At 52.6% G+C, this 23,321-nt stretch overlaps 2 protein-coding genes across 2 annotated transcripts in view; one reads left to right on the top strand and one right to left on the bottom strand.

Moving 5' to 3' along the window:
* ITGA10 (integrin subunit alpha 10) overlaps window positions 1–2,794 on the top strand; it is a 12,425-nt gene extending 9,631 nt beyond the window's left edge. The window contains exons 25-30 of the mRNA XM_052796531.1: window positions 8–121; window positions 205–306; window positions 406–519; window positions 644–739; window positions 836–949; window positions 1,062–2,794. Coding sequence (XP_052652491.1) covers window positions 8–121; window positions 205–306; window positions 406–519; window positions 644–739; window positions 836–949; window positions 1,062–1,121 — 600 coding nt within the window. The 3' untranslated portion in view covers window positions 1,122–2,794. The remainder of the gene's footprint in view (window positions 1–7; window positions 122–204; window positions 307–405; window positions 520–643; window positions 740–835; window positions 950–1,061) is intronic.
* Window positions 2,483–23,321, bottom strand: RNF115 (ring finger protein 115). Its single transcript, XM_052796543.1, has 9 exons — window positions 23,089–23,321; window positions 12,470–12,528; window positions 11,265–11,316; window positions 8,347–8,558; window positions 7,756–7,827; window positions 7,499–7,571; window positions 5,563–5,656; window positions 4,101–4,216; window positions 2,483–3,955 (listed from the first exon to the last, which is right to left on the bottom strand). Exons 1-9 carry the CDS (start codon window positions 23,179–23,181, stop codon window positions 3,824–3,826), a joined length of 903 nt encoding a protein of 300 aa, XP_052652503.1. The 5' UTR covers window positions 23,182–23,321; the 3' UTR covers window positions 2,483–3,823.

The following is a 23,321-nucleotide window of genomic DNA, read 5'->3' as shown; positions in this document are numbered from 1 at the left end:
CCCCTAGGTGCAGAATTTTGGGTGCTACCCAGCCCGAAACATCACCCTCCACATGGCCCTGCCCGCCCTGGGCTACCGCCATACCACCTTCCTCTCAGTCACACGTGTCCTGGCCGACAATGTGAGTCCCTCACCTGAGCTGGGGGTTCTGAGGGGTCCCTGCACCCTCCCGGTGCTAAGCCCAGCTCCTCTTCCCCCACCCAGGCTACCTGCATGCTGCGGACCCCCCCTGAGGAGCCATGGCAGTGGGGCACGGCCACGGTGGTCCCTGTGCACCCCGAAGACCTCCTGCATGTGGACAGGCTGGTGAGCATCACCATGATACCCCCCCTGCCCAAGCTGGGGTTTGGGGGTGGCTGGGGGGGGTGTCCCCTGCCACATCACCCCACATTTTTTTCCCCATAGGACTGCAGCAACGCCTGGTGCCAGGAGCTGAGCTGCCGGCTGGGACAGCTGGACCGTGGTGGGGAGGTCTCTATCCACATCCTCCGCACCATCCACAATGACTTCTTCCGTGGGGTGAGGAGGGGAGGGGGCAATGAGGAAGGGTGACACTCCCCCCACGCTCTGGCCAGGGACAGAGTGAAGAGCCCAGGGTGGGAAACGCAGCTTGAAGCCCCCCTTCCACCTTTCCCCATCCCAGGCTAAATTCAGGAGTGTGAAAGTCATCAGCACGACCTGGCTGGGGGTCCCAGAGAGCAGCGTGCTGCTGCTGGAGGAGGGGGCACATCGGAGGGAGGTAGGAGCCCCCCTGGACCCTTGCTGCCCCCCAAACCTGGGGCACAGGGCTGTACAGACACCCCCCATCCCTGTTTCCTCCTTTCTTTTTCCGCAGATGGTGCTTGAAATCATCCAGGGGAAGCGGGTGCCCATCTCCCTCTGGATCCTGGTGGGCAGCATCCTGGGGGGGCTGCTCCTCCTGGCACTGATCATCTTCTGCCTGTGGAAGGTGAGAGCGGGGTTGGGCTCAGCTTTGGGGGGGGGAAGGGGAGGCACAGTAGGAGACAGGGGGACTCTGCCCACTCCCCTTCCTCCCCTCCATCCTCTCCCTCTCGCCCCAGCTGGGCTTCTTCACCCGCAAGAAGCTCCCCAAGGAGGAGGAGGAGAAGGAGGAGCAGTGAGGGCAGGCGGTGGCCCCTCGAGCCCAGCACCATCGAGAGGGGACACATCCCTTTCCCATCTTTGGGGACAACCAGGGGCTCGGGACTCTGCCACCCCCTCTGCCTCAGCTCCATCCTTGCGGAGGGTGATGCCTCCGTGGGGGCTGGATTGTGCTGGCACACGGATACAGCCAGGTGAGGTCGGGGGTCCAGTGTCGGGGCAAAGGAGCCCCCCAAGCTTTGACCCAAAGGACTTGGGGGTGGTTGTGGAAAGGGGAAATCAACTGGGCTGAAACAAGCAGCTCCACCAATAAAGCTCAGCCCTGCGGAGATGCTCGAGCATGTGGTACCCGCTGCTGTGCTCTGCCTGCATCCCTGATGTGCCCTGGCCTTGGGGATGCTCCAGGAGTAGAAACACTTCCCATTCCCAGAAAAACCACCAAACCCCTCTGGAGTGACACCAGCCAGGGCCAGGAAATATAAAGGGATGGAGGGGAAGGGGGGGAGGCACGCATGGCCCCTGGATCCCCCAAAGGGCTCCAAGGTCCCTTCAGCCCTACACCTCTCCCTGCCCTCGCAGGGTCCTGCCCAGCAGAGCCGTATCTCCTCGGGGCCCAGCAAGACTCCTGGCAAAGAGATGGGCTTAAATTCTGCTCCAGGGGGGAGAAATCCCTGATTTCAGGCACTTCAGGGCTGAGCTGGGACCATGCACAAGAGGGAGGAACTAGGAGCAGAAACCTGGCACGATCCCAAATATCCCTAGGTGTGCAGCCCCCCCCAGCACCCCCAAATCTCACCCTGAAACACTGAATAACAGGGAAAATCAATGAGAGAAACCCAGCAAAGAAAACACTTAAACCAGATCTAGCTGCAGTTAAAGCGTTTTCCCTTTTGTTGTCACCACCCAACATGGCCAAGAGCCATTTAGCAGCTCTTAAATCCCAGCCCAGCCCTCAAAAGCACAAGATGAGCAGGTCTTCAGGCTTTAAATGGAGGCCAGCCGAGCAGGGAGAGGTGGGCCACAGGATGCAACAGTAGAGCGCAAGCTGCTTGTCTAGGAACGAGCCCTGCAGGTTGCAGGGATATGGCTCGTGGCTGTGTATGGGGCAGAAGTCAGCACATGCATCTCTCTGCTTTGCTCCCCCCCAAAACACACTCCCACCACTTAAAAAAAAAAAAGGTACAGGCAGCAGCAGGCAGCTGCAAGGGGCATCCAGCTGAACCCCCATCCCCTCCAGCACCTGGATAAGAATTTTTCTCACCAGAAAAGCCCTTTACAGCCACCCCAGGAGGTTTATTTCCATCCCTGTTAGTCCTCCGACCGTTCCCCAAGCTCCTCAGGCACCTCTTACAGCCCCAACAATCCTTCTCCACATCTGATCTTCTTTATAAAGGCCTTTATTTGACTTAATAGCAAACAAAACACTAGTTTAAATCGAGTGTACGTAGTACACTGTTTACAGCAATGAAGCGGCAACATGTTTAGACACGACCTACCTCTCCCTCCTGCCCGGCCAAGCCGGGGGTTTGACATTGCCATGTGGTGGTTTAGTGGGTGCCATAAGCACAGAGGTTATTCAGACGATAAAAACAAGAAGTCAAACGTGGATGAAATGTTACAGAAGTGGGAAAAAAACCCAACCAACCAAAAAACCAAAAAATTCCGCAAAAATAAAGAGACTCTCTTCAAGTTATCAGACTAAGGGAGAATTAAGATTGTGTGTTAAACACTGAGGAATCGGCCGTTAAAATGGCTATGCACAGTTAGGTCTGTTTTCCTAAAGGATGCCTTTAATGTGGTCCATATGATACAAGCCAGCTAAGGATCCTAAATGACTCACTGTGGGTGGGGGACAGGTTGGGACAGACCTGGGGACACAGGCACATGGCGAAGGGCCAGAAAAAAACCCCAAACAAACAAAAATAGTCCACGACAAGACAGAAAATCCTGCTTGGTGCATTCCTGTTCCCAGAACTGGGGGGTTCCTGAGAATCCCGAGCACACTTCTCTCCACCAGCACACCTGGGGAAGAACTCCGGAAACCCTCCAATGCCTCCATCTTCACCGCTGCCTCTCCCTTGAGAAAACCTAGAACACTATTTTATAGACACAGTCACTTGAATTCAAGAGAAGGGGTAAAAAAAACCCAAAAAACCAAAAACTCCTGGATTTGATTCCGCCCAGCCAGTTTGAGGGGCAGGGAAAGGGGTCAGAGGAGAGAAGTCAAAAATCTCCTTTCCACTCCCTCCTTTACTACAAGGAACAACGCAACTGGGACACTTTCCCCACCCAAATTTGCCACCTCTTTGCTGGGGAGGGGGGAGGACAGGGAGCGAGGACAGGGGGGAGCTGACCCTGTGCTGGGGAGGCTGCACAAGACATCTCAGGACCCCGACGGGGTCTCCCCAACCCTCCCTGCGCCAGCTCACCCCCCCTCAGATGGGGCCACATTTGAAGTAAAGGTTTCACAAGTATAAAATCAAGTCAAATCACTCAAAAGACTCTGAATTTAGGACTAAAGAGGCGATTCCAATGGAGACGCGATTCGCTCAGAGATGCTAAGTTTCAGGAAAAAGACAGCACTCATTGCAGTAATACCACAGGGTGGGTTCCCTCCCCTGCCCTATATTTCCTGCTACTCTTTTTGTTGTTTGAATTATAATACAATGTACATCCGTAGTAACGATACTCCGTCCCGAGCCCCCAGGGAAGCCCTCGAGCGTCAGAAAGTCCATCGATCATGTAGTTGGCTTTCACTACTAAAGCTGTTACTCGCTGAGGCCTCGGGGTTTTGTGTTTGCCGAGTCGAATCTTCACCTTTTAAGCTCTTCCTGCACACCGGACATGTGTCATGCTGCAAGAGAAATGTGGGAACTTCACAGAAGTGCCACTCAGATGGCTGCTTTACCCAGATGGTTTCATCCCATCAGACATGCAGGGCTTGGCTCAGAGACAGGGCATCTCTCGGAGCCCCCAGACCCATGGTTGCAGGCTCTTACCAGCTCTAACCACGGCACGATGCAGTTGCTGTGGAAGAAGTGATTGCATGGTAACTGCCGAACTTGCTCCGCTACTGTGTAGTCCTCTTTGCACACAGGACACTCCAAACCTGTATCTGGAACAGATGCAGAGTGAGGAGGGTGAAGCAGGCAGCTTTAGCTCTCTGGGAACACAAACTCTGGTCTTTACAAGGCAGGGTCTGTTTGCATGCAACCTACTGGGGATGGCAGCATTCAGCAGCCAGGTACCAAAGAAATTCCTTACGTTCTCTGCATATGACTGGCAACAACAACAACAAAAACAAACAAACAAACAAAAAATCAAACTAAGGGTATTTTAGCCAAATCTTGCCAAAACTTCCTCACCCAGAATAAGGGCGGTTTTGCAAGGCTGGTGGGGATGCTTCCATCGCACATCCTCCCCTGCAAGAGCCCAGCAGGCTGCTGTGCACCATCAACCACAAGAGACGGCAAAAACCCAATCCCTCTTTCTTTGTACCAAGCCCGTAATGCTAACGCAGATGTCCCAGCCACATGCAGCGGGGAGACCGAGCTCCCAGCCTCTCTCAACTGCCAGGCTGCACGGCCTGAGCTCTGTCAATTCAAACAGGCGAGACTGAGCATTACAACATGGAAATTCTTGGCTTCCCAGACAAGAAGAGGAGACATGGGTATATAAAAAGCACCAGACAAAAATATCTGTTGTGGAAACGGCTTTTCTAATCAAACAGTTTGTCTTAATGGAGCATTTTAGTTTCCAGTAATAGAGCAGCTCAGAGGGAAAGGGATCCTCTGAGCAGCCTTCAGAGACAGCCTTCTGCAAACACGGGGAGAAAAATCCCTGGGGTGAGCTAATTGCAAAACCATAAACGTTATGAGAAACCCACAGGTCTTTGCTGCCAGCTGCACTGCAAGAACCTGTGAGTTTTACATGACATTTCCAGAGTAGTTCGGCAGGAATACGTTCAGAGCCTCAACTACCAGCCCTGCTGTGAGCCAATTTGAAAGGGAAGAAAGCAACGCACCAAGCCCAGCTCTAACAAGACCACAAACAGCAGCACAAACAGATTTTTGAGGAAGGTAAAGCAATCAGGGGTTTGGTAGGCCAAAAAGGCAGCACTTAGGGACTGCGCAAACACTGCAGAACGAGGAAGGTCTTTGCTGATGGCCTGAATTGGCAGAGATCTGAGAGTCCCAGGAGAACTGAACACCAGAGGTGACAGCAGTAGCAAAGCTCAGGATCTCTTGAGCTGGGAGACACGAGTGTTTCCAGCCCGAGTCTAGGCAGTAGTTCAGGAGGATGGAGCAGCACTGCCTTCTATCCTCCCGCATCAGCCAGGGAAGCACAAGGACACAGCAAAGAGGCTGATCCTTAGTAGAGGGAGTGGGGGAAGCTCAGGACGCGTACATCAAAGCATCAGGAGACGAGTGACATCGGACACTGATGACTGATTTCACCTACCGACTTGTTCCTGAGTTACTGTCACTGTTGGGAGAGATGAGATCTTCTCTTTGTCAGCTGGAGGTGGTCCCGTGTTTTCCAACTGCCCCAAGAGCTGTGGAGAAGAAAACATGCTGTGCTCCGGAGTAGGGACACTGCTTTGCTGTGCAAAGCATCGTCCTACAAACATGGAGCGTGCTACGTCCCAAAACTGGACAGCCAGGCACGAGCAGCTCAGCACAGGCTGTCCCTGGGGGATGTCTATGACCTGGTCCTAACGCTCCTGAAGTGACAGACTTCCCAGGCAGGCTGTGTCACAGCTGCCCCACCAGAAACATTCCTGTTGCCCAACCCGAGAAGCAAGCTCAGGCCATTTCATCCTAGTTTAGATATTCAGTGCACAGGTGACCATTCCATCCTCTGCAGCAACGTTTTCAGTGTTGAAACCTTACTTTCATACCTCCAATCCTGACAATCCCCCTTCTAACATTGCTGCCCTCCAGATATTTCCTCTTGCATCAACAGCTGGGAGACTGAAGGGCTTGGGTGGGAAGGGACACATTGCCACAGACATGGGAGAGGGTGCTAAGCTACCCCTGGAGAATTTTGAACTGAAAGGGAATCGGTAGAGATGTTTCGAGATGAGGAAGAACCTCATACTGCAGAAACAAGGGAGACTGAGCACCTTCCGCCTCTCCCAAGGCTTGACCCTGATGTTAGGAGGAAAGAGAAGACCTCCCAGGGCCATAAAGAGAAGCTGCTTTAGTCTAGTACCACCACCAAACCAAGGAGCAGCCATACCAAAGCCTGTGCTCCTGTGGGTCTGTATCTCCTGCATGGAGCCTCCAACGTTTAACACAGGCTGAGCTCAAGCTGCAAAGATGGTGCTGACAGCACCTCTTTTCCTAGCATTATAATTTCATGACTCATAGAAATTTTATACTGTTAAGACCCAGATTCACCTGGCAATCAGCTCAAATGGGTTCAAACATGGTCAGGGAGAGCACAGAGAAGCATTTGTAGGAGCCTCATTTAACTTTGAGGGCCACATTAAGATGCCTGGGATGACATGAAACCCTGGGATGGGCAGGGCTGCTGCTCCAGATGCAGACGACAGCTGAGCAGAGCCTGCATATCCAGCCTGAATCTGAACTACAACACCAACTCCACTGCACTGCGCTTGCTGGGGCTTGCTCTGCTCTGCTGGGTGTGGGGTGGGAGGAGGAAGGTGCTGTCTCTGAGCAGCCATGTGGGCTGCAGACTCATTTTAGAAAGCGGTGGTGAGTAAGACAGGCAAGACGGGTGTGTGATGCAGCCTGGGAAGCCAGGGGCTACTTATGAATGGCAGCAGATGGCTTTGCCAGGCGCTTTCAGGAGGTGTCAGCACGACAACAGCAGCCAAATTAGCTCTCAGTAAAGCATCCGTCTGCTCTTCCCACCCCAGTGATGCCAACACCCTGGAAGAGACGGTTTGTGGATGGAGGCTGGACACCCCCGATCCTCAAAGGAGCCAGACAATGCTTCCAGGGAACGGGAGCGGACTCGGCTCATCCCTCCACAAACCACAGGGGGAAATGGCTCACAGCTGCAAATTGCCGAATTTGGCAAGAGATCCAGGGCTGACGCTGGGAGATTTTCATCCTCAGCCTCTGCTGAGCCCACTGCAAGGCACCTGCAAGCCTTACACCATACATGGGTTGACAGAAGTGAACTCAGACACTGTATTTCCACAGGAATAAGGTCTGAACCCCTGTTCCTAGACCCTCTGAAGATGCAGGGCACAAGCAACCACCAAGCCAGAAACCTATGGTCTGTTCATAGTCCTCATCCGAAACCCAGGGCTCATCTCCAGCAGCAGGACTGACCAGAGAGGAGCACAAAAACTTACAGGCACAGATCAAAGCCCAGGCCAGCCAGCTTGGGACTTTCTCCACCCAGGCAATTATGAGGATCTTACCTGGGTGACAATAGCATCAAGGCCGCTCTGTCCCCACGCATAGTCCCCAGGATTCGAATGCAGCATCCCACTCCTGCAGATGGGAGCAGAGAGTCAAGGAAGCCGTTTCAACCACCCCAAATGTGCCCCAAGGTTTGAACAATCCTCCCAGAGAAGCCACACTGGGGAGACGGAGCTCCCCAGCACCAGACCACAGCTCTTTACTGGTGTGGACAGCCGTGATCAAAGCCACGGTCTAAACCATGCTTGCTACTCACCAGGAAAAAGGGTGTTGTGAGCCAGGAATCGCTGAGTTTGCAAAAAACCCTGCAAAGATCTGCTGTATTATTCTAAAGAGGGAGGAATCGAAAGAGAAAAAAAAAGAACAAGTTGAGCAAACAAATACATGGCAGCAGCAACAGTTTAGCAAGAATGGGCAGCAAAACACGAAATACTGCTCTGATCGATCGTAGCCATGTTGTTGCAAGACTCACACCTAAGTAAATCCCTCTGCAGAAAGGCGAGCCCTCAGACAGAGGGACAGCACAAAGAAACAAGGGATGCTAACTCATCAGTGTGGGAGGGCTGGGAGAGGAAATGACTGAGTTTCCCAAGCACTGACTCGTTTCCCTGTGGTGAGGGTTGGCACAGTTACAGGCAAAACCCACCTTTCCCAACACACAGCTTCAATTCGTGCCGAGGGGGACGAAGGGTAGAGCATCTGATGTGAAAACCTGCGTTTTCTGGGTCCAAGGGTCACCTACCGTTAAGTGCCAGGATCCCATTTCATCAGGTTTCTCCCCACAATCCCACGTTTTTTCCACTGATGGGGGAAGGAGACAATTCCAGGGGGTAATTTAGGCACTTACCCTTCGATAGCAGGAGACCTGTCGGGGCGCGAGCTGCCCCGGGATCTGTACCTCCGCGTCATGGGCAGTCGCGGGGGTCGGCTTGGTCCCCAGAGGTCAGCATGGGCTTGGTGGCCCCTCTCGTTGTCCCTGCTGTCTTGATCCAGTGAGCTGCTACTTAGAAAGGGTCTGAAGTCAGGAAAGAACATTGTGTGGTCCAAATGGTCCCAAAGCTGGGGGGAGAAAAGGGGAGACACAAACCATGCACAGCTCCGTCACTAATCCCGGTGACTCCGCTACCAACATGGAGGCAGGGAAGTCCACCTCGACAGAAGCAATTGAGCAAATTCATATGGTTGCCATGGCTCCCCGAAAAAAGTCTGGCAAACACACTTAATTATAGTCCAAACTAATCAGATGTACCACCCCTGGGAAGACCAACACGTCGGCTCCTTCCTGCTATGTACAGATCCCAACAACATATTTTGTTAAGCCACCCCAGGGCACTGTGAGGTTTGGTCTCTCTCTCCAAGGGCTGGGATTTAAGGGGAGATTTGAGCCTCAATTGCCACGGGCTCATTGATTGTTCTGGGTCCTCACAGACACAGGCAGCAAACGGATGTGGTCGAGGGAACCAAAGCACGGCCTGAGAAGGAGGGTTTGTGTCTCCGGTTGTGTCCTCCAGTTCAGCGAACCCAACACTGCAGAACAGAGCAGCATGAAATAGCCGATAATGAAAGGTCTCTCACACGTTGCGCTGTTTTGTGGGGTCCATCCACACAAGTAAAGCTGTCTCCTGGCCCTACAGCAGATCTACCTGCTGCTGGTGGTGCAAAAACCCACCTGCTCCTTGACCAAGTCAAACTGCCAGCCCTGGGCCCCTCCAAGGGCAAGGAGGGACACAAATCAAGAGCTGCTGGGGGTAATCAATGGATCTCTGCAGAGCTCCTGGCTATGCTCCCCGCTGCAGGCTGCCAGCCTGCAGAGAAACTGAGGGGTGCACAAAAACACCCAGGAACCCGGAGCAAGGCATCCCCATCCCGAGCCACACCTTGAAGCCGAGAGCCCCCTCAGCGACCCTCTCCTGCAAAAGCCATTTGGTTTTATTCCTTCCACGATTCAGATCACCCACAGAATAAAATAACAGCTGAGGAGGGCACTGAAGATTTATGATGTGGGTTTAGGAAAAAAAAAAATTCATAGAGGACAACAAAACAAGGAGCATCAGACAAGAAACCCTCCATGTAGCACGTGAGAGCAAGCTGCTGCTCACGCTTGATATGCCCAGGCCAAGCTCCATGCTGCAAAGGTCATATTCAAAGGAGCAGTGCCCTTGGATTTACTGTGGGAATTAAATGCCACAGAGCGTAACACGAGGGCTGTTCTTTTCTTATTTGTACTAGACCCTCATCATGTGTTATGACATGATGAGAGCAGCTTAATTTCCATTTCACACCAAATTAGCTCACTTTAAAAGTCTCTTGCATTGCCTGGTTCAATCTGGTATTGGAGGAAAGGGAAAAGTCAAGTTTATGACCTGTTCTCTGAATTAATACCCTGCAGACGAGAGTTTTGCTTGTTCTCCTGCTGATTATGATCAAGATAGAGCTCTGCCTGCAGCCACCCTGCTGAGAGAAGACTTTCGTTTATTATTAATTCTAAAAGCCATTTAAATTTACATAGTGCCTTTCATGCAGAGGCATCTCAAAGCTCTTTGTAAACTGGCATGTGGGCTATAAGACGAGATCACTTTATCTCGCTGAAACACAGGCATTTCTGGGATACAGTGCTGGGGAGGAGCAATATAAAGGCAACAGTTTTGTTCAGAAGACAAATGGATCCAGCTGAAGATTAGGGGAGGGGAGGCAAACCAGCCATATGCAGGGAATGTGGAAGCAAACAGGAGGGATCCAGATCCAAAACTCAAAGCTGTAGAGGAATTTCAGTTATTTGGTGACCCTGTTTCTGGCACTGAATTGAGTGACTTTGCTGCAGCACGCGAAGGAGTGCTCAGCAACAACACAGACCCCCAAATCTACCCAGGGATAACCCTGGCCGATGAGGTGTGACTCAAGACATCGGGGAGCTCTCCTGGCAGGACTGAGAAACAGTTAAAACTCCTCAATAACTGAGCAAACAAAATAACCTGATCTTTGAGCAAGGTCTGCTGGCAGAGGAGACGCATAGAAATTTTATTTCCATCTGTTCTACACAGATCAGCTGAACTGCTGAAGGGAAATAGAGAGCCCTGAGGAATGGAGCCTGCGATCAGAGTCTAAAGCCACCCTGCCTTCCCCTCCTGGAAGAGGAGCTGCTGCCGCAGCCACAAGCCCAAGGTGACTCAGGCGAGGCCACAGCTTGAGTTCAGGGTGCATATTCACGGAGCTCAAGTCAGGCTGTCGGCACGTGCCTGGCTGTCTGAGACTTTAGGTAATGGGGTAAGAAAAGACACTTCCAGCACTCGCTGCCCAACACCCCCTGCTCTGAGGTGCACGCAACTGAATTACAAGACATGGACTTTATTATGAGTTTGGACTTTTAGACAGTTGCATTTCTGGTAAAACTCAGAGCAGAAATGAGCAGGGAGGAAAGGGCAGTCAGGCAACACCCTCCCTGGCTGGCTGAGCGTCACCGACACACGTCCCAGCATCTGCCAGCACTAGGGGCCAGCGTGTCTTTCTAGCATCCTTCTTTTCCTGCCCTGCCCAGTGAGCAAATCTCTGGCAGGTCTCAACCCTGGCAATGTCAACAGTCTCCTCAAAATTTGCCAAGTTCCTGAAAACTCTTAGGAAGATCAGTTGTCCTTTTTGCATGAAGATGCCTTGACATGCTGCAGCCAGAGCTGAGACTGAAAACCTCTTCATGGCTACAGGTTTTGTTTTGTTGTTGTTTTTTTTGTTGGTTTTTTTTTTTTAAAAAAGCAAGACAGCAAAACTCACCTCTGCAAACTGTGTGGATGGGCTGTCATCTATGCCGCTGCCATCTAGAAAACTGGAGAAAAACAGGTGAGTGAGAGCAGGTCACCCCTCCAGAAATCAGCTCCTTTTCCAGGGTTAAACACAGACAGGAGCTCGTGTGAGCAAGACAGTCCCCATGTGGTCTGAGAGAGAAAGGGATGAGCAAATAGAGCCTGCCTGTGTGAACACAGTGGAATAATTCCTAGGGACAGAAAAAGACTATTAAAGTTAAAAGGCTTGTTTATGTGCTAGCACGCTGTGCACAACCTGACCATGGAAGAAGCCTAGTTTCTAACTATCCAGACTCTGGAAAAGCCTCCTAAGAGGGGGCATTTGAGATGGAGCTTCGTCATTCTGCGAATGGGATTGTGTGCCAAGTGCCCCAGAGGACCCCTCCAGTCTTGCCTTAAGTGACAGGTATACACTTATATTTAAGAAGACGACGTAGTGTGACATTAAGTCATCTCCTCAGTGATACCCAGCCCCAGATTCCTGCTGCGGCAAGTCTCAGATAGCAAAGGTTCACGTAATCGCTGCTGCCCTTTCATGTTGCCTACCCCCAACCCAAATAAAGCAGTTCTCAGCAATGAGAGACCAAACATAGTAAGTGCATCATATATAACAGACATCATTTTGGATCCCTAATTTGCTGGCACCGTGTTCTGCTGGGTGACCAATGACCAAACTGGTGCTCCTGGAGAGAAAAGGTATTTCTTTCTCTCTTGGCCTGAGCTGTGAGATTGGAGAGGCAGTCAGGAGACTGAGCTGGGACCAACACAGGAAAAAAGAAAAGAAAGGTACTGTGAGTCACTGAGATTCAAGCTTGATTCCTAAAAAAAAAGAAAATAATGCTTTTTGCTCTAATAGACCAAAGAAACAGGTGTCCAAAACCTGTAAGCACTTTTGTTCACGGGACCTTGTACAGCCTTAATTCACAAATCCCATCTTCTTGGAAGTCTGCCCCAAACCCCTCCACGTGGTTCTAGCATGAGACCGATAGCCACTTGTATTTTCAGTCTCATCCGGTATTAAGTCCAAATTCACACTAATATATAAGCTTTTCTTTTGCATTCCTTATTTTATCCTTGTTGTCCACAGTTTTTAGAGGCTTTACACCAGGCATCTTACAAACCCAGAAGAAATGTAAGCATGTGGTAAAACAAGTGGTGCATCGATGTGTACGTTACCTGGAATCATCTGTGACTTCTTCGATAAAGCCAGATTCACATCTTGGGCAAGTGTACTCCTGTAAAGACAGAGGAAGCCAGTTTTAGCCACCAACCACTTAGCTTGTGATTTCAGGAAAAAGACAGAGCTCAAAAAGTTACACGAATCTAACAGGACTCTAACCGGAGTTACAGGAGTCTAACATGGATTCCTGATCTCCACCTCCCTGTAAAGACACTCTGGAAGACCAGAGTTTCAGTTTCATTAAGAGGATTTCAAAGCCCAGTGGTTACAGCAGATATTATTAACCTCAACTGACAACTGTGGAACAAAAAAACCACCCATATCAAGATCACACAAGGTTAGTGGTGGACCGAAGAAAAATAAATTTAAAAAAACCAACACACCTACAGACAATGACATTTAAGAAAAGAGCCATTTACAAGCCTGCTGCAAAGCACCAGGACAAGGCCAGTTCCCAGCCCCAACAACGGAAAGCAAGTCACTTGAATTAAACTGGTGTCAGAAAGCCGACGAGCTGCTGGCAACGCAGTGCCGACGGGGAGCTGGATTTACTGCCGTTCGCACTGTGAGGAAGATGGCTCTCGCAGGGAACTTACAGACATGCTCTGCAATTACCAGAGTTAGAAAATAAATATTTTTTACTTTTTTCTGCCAAACCATTTTCATAAAAGGGAACTCCATATGTAAGCCAGGCTTGCCAGCTATTGATCACCAATACTACCTCTGCCCATTGCTCTGTCCTCCCACCGAGCACGCCATCCCCTTACCAAGCGAATGATTTGGGCTGCAGAAGAGGGAACACACAGCCCCAGGGCTGCTTTCCCTGGCACATCACCTGGATAAAAAGCAGCTCCTCCCAAGGCCACAAAATTCTAATCCAAAATGCTCAGACATGCACCTTTCCCACTGCTGGCTCCCTCTGAGCCTGCCCTGCCAGCTGAGGCGCTGCCGGATCAGTAGCAAGGTGCTGGTCACCAGTAAAGCAGGAGGTGGATGGGTTTGCTCTGTGGTTGCAAAGCTTTTAAGGATGGGAGAGAGGGAACTGGATAATCCAGAGGCTTCCCTGCTCTGGAATATGCTGCTAGGGCCATCAAAGCAGGATCTGCTGCAGGGAAAGATAATAAGAAGCCAGGCTGGGCAGATGGACAGACACGCACAGCCAGAGCACGAGGCATGGAGAAGAGGCACCTCTGGGTCCACCTTGCAGCAGTTCCCTGAACTCAGGACCCTATGGGCAGCCCCCATCACCTCCCTATCCGTAAGCAGGGAGAAAACCTCCTGTGGCCCCTCTGGACTCCTCAGCCCATGCTCATCTGGTGCTAGAGAAGTGCAAGTTCTGTGTAAAGGGTGGGGAAAAGCCATTATCCAGCCTCCCCACCTCCAGCCCTCCTGAAAAACAGCCAAAGGAGAAAAAAACCAGATTCTCCCTGTGGTTCCTCACCCCCCCACAGCATTACCAAGCAGGGACACCCCTGCCCAGGGGCAAACACAGACACAAGGAATATCAACCAGGGCTTGCACCGGCAGGGAAAGGGCAGAAGGGCTCCATCCTCACAACTACATCAGCACAGCAACACCCCTTTGCCAGCTATTTATCCACCAAGAGAAATACAAGGACTGCTCCCCAAAAGGAGAGCATCCTTGCCAGCCTTCACCTGAGAGAAGGGCACATCCAGCTGCATGACCACATGGCAATCCCGGGTTCAGCACTGGGAATCGGAAGAGCTGCTCACAGAGAACCACGGAGGCAGCTGAGCTTTTAGGTGCAGTGGGGAAGATTTCTTTAGAGGAGAAAAGTTTTCTGTTTTCATTGCAAGCCCTCATTTTGTCCCAGAGCCGTGGGTCAGCTTCAATTTAGGGCAAAACATTGCCAAAACCAAAAAGCGCCCCCAGATCCTCCCTCCCCAGCCCGTCCCGCTGCAGGAGACAGAGCACTCCCAAAACCCACGCTCTGGGCAGTGACTTTCCAACCCATGATTTGCAGTCTCTGTCCAAAAACCGACCCTCCTGATAAGTCTTGCTTTCTTTACTCACGCTTCCCAGACCGCAGATAAAAACCCTGCCAGCATCCTGTGAGCCACAGCCTTGAGCCCTCGGTGTCAAATCCTGCTACCTAGACCTGGAGCCTGACAAGGAAGAGGAAAGACAAGACACCCATGCCAGCGGTACACCAGTTGCTCCAGCTCCTTCCTTTGAACTCCCAACACGCCACTGAGCTCAAGGACTGATCGAATTCCTGGCGCAGCGTTACCGGAGCTGGGGCACAGGTGAGACATCTACCAGCCCTGTAACACAACGCCTTTGTGGAGGCAGCTCCAAATTCACCCACGTCTTTTTTTGCTTTCATGAAATGCAAGCTTCATCTTCCCATCCCCTGTCACCGTACAGCTCCGTCTCATTTTCCCCACTGAGTCTGTGTTTCCCTGGGAATGGCACATAAGCCCTCTAGACACCTCAATTAATCTCATTTTGCTTTTCCCCCCAAGCAAAGCATTAGCTGGCAATATTTACCAGGTGCTGTGCTTATGCAGGGGCACCTCGTTTGCCAGCTGGAGCAGCTTCAGAGATGGACAAGAGTGCAGCAGGGGGCTGCCCACAGCAGCTTCGCTCCCAAAACATGCATGACACCCCAGCCTGCGACAGGAGAGGTCGAGCACGGGTTTTCACAAAGACCCATTTAGGCAGCCGAACATGTGGTATATTTTCAAAAGAGCTCCAGCCTTGAGTATAATGGGAACTGATGGGTGACGAGCTCTTAGAAAGGGAAAAAAAAGGGAAAAAAAAAAAAAATCTGCCTGGGGCTTTCGGCTTTGCATCTGTGAATTGCAAGGCTAATGAGAATAGATGTGTGCGTTTGAAAGGGGAATGTGCATTGCTCTGTTCTGCGTAGGAGCAAATTGTGGGGCTAAATGCCACCACGGAGAGCAAGTCCGCCTATGCAGCCGGGAAGGCAGGGGGGTACAGCATGAACCCACCTCTGAACCAAAATTACAATACGGGGGGGGGGGGGGGGGGGGAAGCTCTTCTTTTTGGGAAGGTTCTGCAAAACGCAGAGTACTCTCAGGTGTCCCTCTTCAGAGATGTTGGATCTGAGCTGCAAATTAGAAGCAAGGAGCAGTGAATGCCTGGTATTTCTTAAAACTAATGAATACATACCAAATCTAAAGCTAGGCACTAAAATACTGGGGTCAAAAAAGCTCATTTCATACTATGCCACCTCATTTCATACTATGCCACCAGGCTTCAGAGCGATACTGAACCAGGAAGATGTTCTGCGCTAAAAATCCTTCACCTAATTCATTTCCAGCATTTTCCCTGTCAAAATGACCATGTTAGAAAGATTTTTTTTTTTTTTTCTCTAAACTTAGCAGCAGGCCATGCCATCAGGGACGCTGCAGGTCTGATGTGTCTCTGGAAGCTTTTGAATGTTTCTTTTTATGTTATAATCTGTATGGAAATTACCAGCACCTTGCCCAGCAGCTCAAATGTATAGTCAGAGCATGAAGAGAGATAAAAATGGCATTTGGGATAAATAGCAACAGGGGGGAGGGAGAAGGGAAACCAGAACAGACGATGGGAGGCGGGTGGGATACTGCAGAGCCGTCGCATGCATGGAGAGGCATGGGCCCTTCATCTTACCTACCTGCTTTCTGCGAGAGGTTTAGGGATGCATCGGACAGCCCCAGTCTCTGCCAGAGCCTCCTGCTTGCACAGAGGGAACTCCATGGGTGCCCCACATCCTGAGAACTGCCACCGCAACCATTTCGGTGAGCACAGGGACCTCATTCCCCAAGCAGGATCCAGCCACAGTGCAAAGAAAAAGACTTTCCAGGGAAGCCGGCAGCATCCTATTGCTCCGACTCCCCTTCAGCCTGGTGGTCTGTGTTTCCCAGAAGGAAAATAAACCAAAATCCCACCAGGAGCCCTTGCTGCCTGCGGCTCTGCCTGACAGGAGCCCAGTGTGCCCTGGTCACAAGAGATGCAGGCTCATTAGCTAGAGGAAAGCAGCCAGCTGATTTCTTTAGCAGCCAGAACTGGGTGGCACATACATGGCTAGCCTAAGCACGTCTGTCAGGAGCGATGTTGCTAGATTTGATCCTACATCAGGCCAGAAAGGATGGACTAGAAGGTTTTTCAGCATCTGGTTTGTGGGTCCGTACACCCAGGCGGTCTCCAAGTCCCCCTTCACCCCCAAAACAGAGGGAAAGATGCAAATTCAATTCCAATTAAGAAGCAAGCAAAGGCGCATGGCAGAAAACCAGTCTAAGATTTGAGGTCCCTGCAGAAAACTGAATTTAAAGACTATAAAACACCAGGAAAAGCAACGTACAGGTTGCTTTGGTCCATCTGCTGTGCCATTTGGGTTCTTGGGCTGAGCAGGCAAAGCAAGGCACGTGGCCAGGCTCTGGCAGAGGCACTGTTTGTGCCTTTGCCCTGTTCATCATCCCCCCCAGATGCACAGCAAGCCAGGAACCACCAATTCCCCCCCCATCAGCATCACATCCCGCTCAGGGGACCCTACACCACCCAAGCGCCCTGTGCCATACTGACGAGGCCATCATGGCACGGCACAGCCCCTCTGCAGTCCAGCCTGTCCTGCCGGCTCAGCCCTCTGTCACGGCGCTTTCAGCGCCGTCAGCATCTTTCTGGCTGAGGCACCAAACCCAAGCTGCTCCCAGCCACCGCGGCCAAAGGCCCACAGGTAATGGTGTTAGTTTGTCACCCTCACCTGCAAGGCAGGGCTCAAACCGTCCCCTTCTCATGTTCTCCTGGCTATTCCAGGCACCGGCAACTTGGAGAGGAGACCTCAAAGCAAGCTCCCTGTTCAGCAAGGCACAGGCTCTGATGAAGGAGAAAGCATAAGGCAAGCTGAGAAGTTTTCCCCAACTCTTGCTCCATCCAGCAGCTGTGCACACTTCTACTCTGGTCGCTTGTCCTCCCCTCAATGGCCATGAGCCCATGCCACGGCTCTAACCCCAGACATAACTTAACTACCTTCCCCTTTCTTCAACAGGCAGCTACAGGCAGGATAACTCAGCTCCATCACCCCGGGCTTGGGTTGACTCATTTGTCTTTGCCGAATTAAATAGCCCTCCTGTAATCCCCACAGCTGCAATGATATTTACTCATTTTTAAGTACTGGGCAACGTCACTCTGCACTGTCCAAACCAGCTTCACCCAAGGGGCAGCTGCTCCTTGCATTAAATAAACTGTATAGTTTATATTTGACATGGGTAAAAAGACTTGATCTGCCCAGAGAACAGACACTAAGTCAACACTTCAGAGCCACACAAGTTGAAGCTCACAGAAAGACTGAGCCTCACAAACCTTAAACATCAGTTAGGAAAAGACAGCTTTTGCATTCTCACGAAGAAGCAGCAGCAAAAAAAACCTCCATGGCATCTCTTCCCCTGGTGGGATGCTGGAGCACGCATGAACTCCTGAGATCTGCTCCTGATCTCTGCTGTCACGCTGGCACATGAGCCAGGGCTGTGGCTCTCACCCTTGAAGCTCAACAGCTCCTCTCCAGACCTCTGCTCCTCGAGGCAGCTTATCACCTCGACACGTGTTTTTACCATCCGAGGACTTTCCTCATGCTACACACTGGCTGTGGAGGCCACGGCCAGAGGGTGTTGGGAATCCAGAAGCATAAAAATGTCTTTAAAAGGTCACTAGATGAATTCTTGGAGGATTGTGATTCTTAAACCCAAGAGCGCAGGTACAGTCTCCAGCTCAGGAGATGCTTCAGCACACGGAGGTCTAGAAGAAAGTCTGCTCAGTAACCCCTCGTTTTCCACTACCTTGTCCCTAATCCATTCCCTAGTCCCTGTCGGAAAGGAGATCCAGAGCTCAAATGACCCAAGACAGCTAATTTTATGCAAAAAAGGTGTTTGGTTTTTGTTTTGTTTTTTAATAAAAACCATATTGCCAAGAGAAGACAAAGCAGTTGTCACACCAGACAGCAGGTGACATCAAATGCTCTGGGACAACATCTCCCTCACCTCCTCACTACCGTACAAAGCCACACGCCGTCTCCTCTGCCCCAGGACCTGACCTCAGAACTTGCTGCTTCTTCTTCCCCCCAGAGCAGTGACAGGGCCCTCGGTGAGACACAGACGGACCCTTCATTATAAATATTAAACATGCTGTCACTGGTGTTACAGACGGGGACTATCGTATCCTAACCTTGACTCCGTTTCAGCATCGCCGCACAGTTCATCAGCCAATTCAAGCATTCCTTTGAGCTGCGCCGCGCCGAGTGCAAGGGAAACTCCACCACCGAAACACCGGACACCCGGGCGGCAGCTTTTAACCGTGCATGGCACCAGGTGGACGGTTTGTCATCCTCAGCGTTCATCCAGAGCTCTTCAAGGGTAAGGAAACGTGAAGCGAGAACAGCTCCTCTCCTGGCTTGCTCCCAGCTGAGAATGCCTGCCTTCACACCGACGGAGAAGGGGGGTCAGGCCATTTCAGCAGGGACAGGAACCTAGCATGGATGAAACCAGCCGGCCACAGAAGGGATGAGCAGGGGGATTGCTCCAGCCTCCTCCCACCACCTCTGGGGAGGGGAGCACCAGGCCGAAACAAGCACACACGGCAGCAGTCAGCACTGCAGGAGCTGTGTCACTGGGATAGACGAAATCCCTGGTCAGCTTTGCATCTCATCCAGCCACACGTTCTCTCTCTCTCTCTCGGGTTTCTCCTCCCCACTTTAAAATAAAAACAGATCTGCAGGGCTGCAGCCCCATCAGGGCAAGCACCTGCCGCGCACAGCAAATTGAAATAGCCGGCAGGGGATATCGTTAAACATCAGCCAGCTTCTCAGCATCAAACCCGCGCTGCAATCCAGCTGTTCGGGCAGCAATCAACCCAACGCAGCCCCATCAAAGACCCAGCGCAGCCTCCCATTAACACTACAGGCTCCTGCTGACAGGGAGGCAGCCCCCAACCGTGCCAAAAGGGCCAGAGGTGACCTGTCAAGGCACTGCCCCTGCTCGGGGCACCCAGGTATTGGCGTGGGCAGTCAGGGAGCGAAGTCTATGCCACCTCTGCCCACTCTCTGGGAGGTTCCAGCTTACTGCTGAAGTGAGAAGACACAGCAGCTCCACTGAGGATGACTGCTGCATCTAAAACCAACGCGCTGGGAGTCCTCACCAGGTCCCGGCAATGGCAGTAATCACCATGGTGGATGCGTGCTGGCTTTGAAAGAAGTCAGCGGACCCACACCTCTAAATCTTGCCTGATGAGCAGCAGATCCTTTTGCTCAGAGGGGGTCGGTACTAAGAAAAACCTCCTGGACAAACAATCTGCAGCTGGGGTTTTAGTTTAGGTTGCCATTATCCTGGTGAGAGCAGTTAAAAAAAACAAACAAACAAACAAACCAGTGCACTCAGCATTTGTTTTGTTTTTGCAAAGACAGAGAGAGAAGTTACTTGTCTGGGGTGAGAGAAAAAAGATGTTGGGGGCGTGGGACCACATCCTGGTCCTGGCAAATGGGTCCAGCTTCTCGCAATTTATCACTTTCAGTTTTGCAGATCCACCCCCATGGAGGCAGCAATTGCTCTGCTGATGGTAAACTGAGGCACAGAGAGTTACTGGCCAAAAGAAATCAGTGCTGGGTCAGATTGGGGTGCGCACAACCAGCGCTCCTCCTGCAAGGCAGGGTGACGGTCACCCAGCCTGGAGGGACAAGGGGACCCCCCGAGGACAGACCAAAGGGAAGCGGCGAAAGCAGCTCCCAAGGTCACCCTGTTGCAAGCATAGGCAGAGCAGCCCCATGGCCCACATCCTCCCCAGCCGGGGGTTCAGGTGACACCCCTACACCAACTGTCCCCAAGCCATGGGGACAGCATCAACCCAACGCAGCGGCTGGTCATGCCATACTCCTTAAAGCACATCTGGGCACTGAGTAAAGATTGCAAAAGCCTCTCCCAGTCAAGCTGACCGGCCGGGGAAGGCCGTAAGGAAGTTCTGGCTACGTTCTCCTTCAAAGGGATGATGTGACGTAACAGGTTTGGGGATGACTGACAGTCCCCAGCAGGTCACAGGGAACCTGTCTGTCCCTGTCCCCACCCCAGGGCCAGGCCAGAAGACTGGAGATCTCAAAAGAGCAAAACGATTCATTACTTTGGCAGGTACAAGCTCCAAATAAATGTTTTTATAAAGCCAGGACTGTAACAACCTGCATTTCTAGACCCACCAAAAGCTCTACGATGCTTATCCCTACAGAAATCCAGCTGTCTCCAGAGGGGAACAAAAGCGGAGCCCAGCGGGAGAGGCAAAACAGCCTCCACTGAGGCCTCAACCCTGAGCTGGGTTTCTGGGTGCTCTCGAAATAGAAACTGGAGCAAGACACGCTGGGAGAGCTGGGCAAGCCATCCTCCAGGCAGAGGATTCGGCGACCTCTTTAATGCCCACGCAAAGTGGAAAGGACTTCGGTCCGTCTGGGCTCCTGATTTAGCAGCAAAGGAAACCGCTCGTGGCACGCCGGATCCAAGGAAATGAAAAACCAGCAGAGGTTTGATGCAAACGTGTTTCATGGAGCAGGCCTGGAGTTTTACTCCCAGGTCAAGCAAGAAAGACTATTGAGGCACCAGGCAAGCCCAAGTCTCGTGGATGGATGGGGTTTGAGCAGGTTTTGGACAGTAATTCTTTCTAACACAGTAGATTTTGAAACATTGGAGGGTGAAGTGCCGAAGTCAGCAACAGATGGAAATGGTGTAAAAAGAGAGTGGAGCAAAATTTGAGAGACAGGAAGGAAGAGAAGCACCCAAAGGTAAAGCTACTGGCTCCAGAGGAGTTGGGATGGATCTGGATGCAGATATCCGACTTCCATACCATCAGATGAGGATAAGCCTCGGGGGGGCTGCTTGTGCCTGCAGAAGCCCCTGCTGGAGGCTATGTCAGGGCCCCTTGACCAGGCTGGGTACGAGCGCTTTCGGAGCCTGGGTGCACCCCTCTTGCTGCCGAGAGGCCACGTCGCTCCATTTGCCTGGATTTTACAGAAATCAGGGAAGGAGTCTTGGTGCCCAAGGGGTCTGTGCATGGCCTCGCTCCCATCTTGCCAACAGACAAGGACAGGGAGGGCTCCAGCACCCTTGGACAGTAAAGGAGCAGAGAAAACCCACAACTCGCAGCTCAGAAATGAACTTTGTGGGTAAACGAAGCTGATAACTTCCTGCCTGCAGATCCCAGGGTGCCCGCAGGTGACAGGAGACATGGTCCCTGACCAGCAGCAAAGCAAGGACAGCTCGTAAATCGGACTTGGATGTAGATGCAGCCCATGGGTAACGGCTGCCGACACATCTCCCCTCTGTCCCACACTGCTCAGCTGGGGAAGGATGCAGGCAGCCAGATGAAGGTGGCTGCCCAGTTCACCTCCTCCTTCTGCTGCTCCACACACCAACCCTGTCTGCATCCCCCCAGTCCTGCCCCTACCCCTTCCCAGGCCGGGCACTGGGGTTATACCCAGCACCATGGGGAACAGGAGCATCAGCTCAGTCCTGTCCTCTCTCCCCAAATGTCCCCCAACTTCAGCAACCACGGATCAAACCTGCCACCCCCAAACCCCCAAAAATGGAGGGGGGGGGGCAGAATATTAAGGTCACACCAGCCCAGACCCACTTTGAGCTGCCTTGCTGAGGGGCCACAGGGATTTGTCACCCCCCTGCTCACCCTTTTGGGGGTGTTGGGCTCCCCAGATACGGGGGACTCGGTCCCACTGGGTTGGGGCTCAAGCTCTCCTCTCCTCCTCACCCAGAGGGACAGCAGCAGTGAAGAACCCCTCATGGGCTTGGTTAGGGGGTGAGAGCTGGGGGTCACCCCTGGGAGGGGGCCACATATAGCCCCCCCAGGTGCTCTCTGCAGTCTTCAGCAGGGACATCAGCGCTTTCCAAAAGGACTCATCCTCTCCTACAGCCCTATGGATGTTGGGGTGTGGGTCAACCTGTCCTCAAGAGGTTTTTTTTGGGGGGTCACTGCAGTCAGCAGCCAGCAGGGTTGGGGGGGGGCACCTTGCCCCCACAAGGTTCAGCAGGATTTGAGAGCTCACCCCCTTCTACACAGCCTAGGGCGGGGGGGGGGGGGGGGTCACCCCTAACCACTGGGTTTCTGGAAAACCACCCCTTCCCCATGGGATTTTGGGGGTGAGCCCTTCCCTGTAGGCATCAGGAAAGTTTGGGGGGATCACAGCAGCCTCTGAGGCTTTGCAGGGCAGTCCTGTTTCAGGGGACACCCCTTCCCCACAGGATGGGGGGGGTACCCCTTCCCTGTAGGGATCAATAAGGTGATTTGGCGGGGGGGGGGAGTGTCTCCCCTGTCTGTAAGGTTTGAAGGGAACACCCCTTCCCAAAAGGGTCAGGGGGAAGATGACGACTTGGGGGGGGGGTCACCCCTGCCTGCAAGGCTTGAGGGGGGGGACAGCCCCCCCCAGGCTGGACCCCGGGCAGGGGTCCCCGCCCCAAGGGGAGATCTTGAGGGGGGAGGGGGGCCGAGCCCCTCACCCCCGGGCCCGGCCCGCCCCCGCCGGGGGTAGGGGGGGGGGCCGCGGCGCTGAGAGGCTTCGGCCTCCCCACACACATACACACACACCGCGGCCCCAACCCCCGGCGCTTACCGGCAGCTTGGGGCTGACCTCCCCCTTGCAGCTATGGCAGAAGAAGCGGTGCTGGGACACGGTGGCCGCCGCCGCCGCCGAGGCCTCCGCCATCTTCTCTCGCCCCCGCCTCCGCCGGCTCCCTGCCGTCAGTCCTCCGCCGAGGCAGCGAGGCCGCGGCCCCACCGCGTAGAGCGTCGGCGGAATAACCCGCTAGCCTTTAAGCTTCCGGCTCGCTCGTCTGCTCCGGGCCG

This window comes from Harpia harpyja, chromosome 9 (genome assembly GCF_026419915.1).
Source record: "Harpia harpyja isolate bHarHar1 chromosome 9, bHarHar1 primary haplotype, whole genome shotgun sequence".
In the NCBI taxonomy this organism is placed as follows: domain Eukaryota; kingdom Metazoa; phylum Chordata; class Aves; order Accipitriformes; family Accipitridae; genus Harpia; species Harpia harpyja.
This window is presented reverse-complemented; position numbering and strand designations above follow the sequence as displayed.

Bases quoted from the DNA above. Each gene is read 5' to 3' on its own strand.
- RNF115 (XM_052796543.1), bottom strand. From the start codon at position 23,181: ATGGCGGAGGCCTCGGCGGCGGCGGCGGCCACCGTGTCCCAGCACCGC. The intron at 5,657-7,498 runs GTAAGATCCTCA...TCTTCTCCACAG, and splicing joins TTGATGCTATTGTCACCCAG to CTCTTGGGGCAGTTGGAAAA. The intron at 3,956-4,100 runs GTAAGAGCCTGC...TTTCTCTTGCAG, and splicing joins TCGTGCCGTGGTTAGAGCTG to CATGACACATGTCCGGTGTG.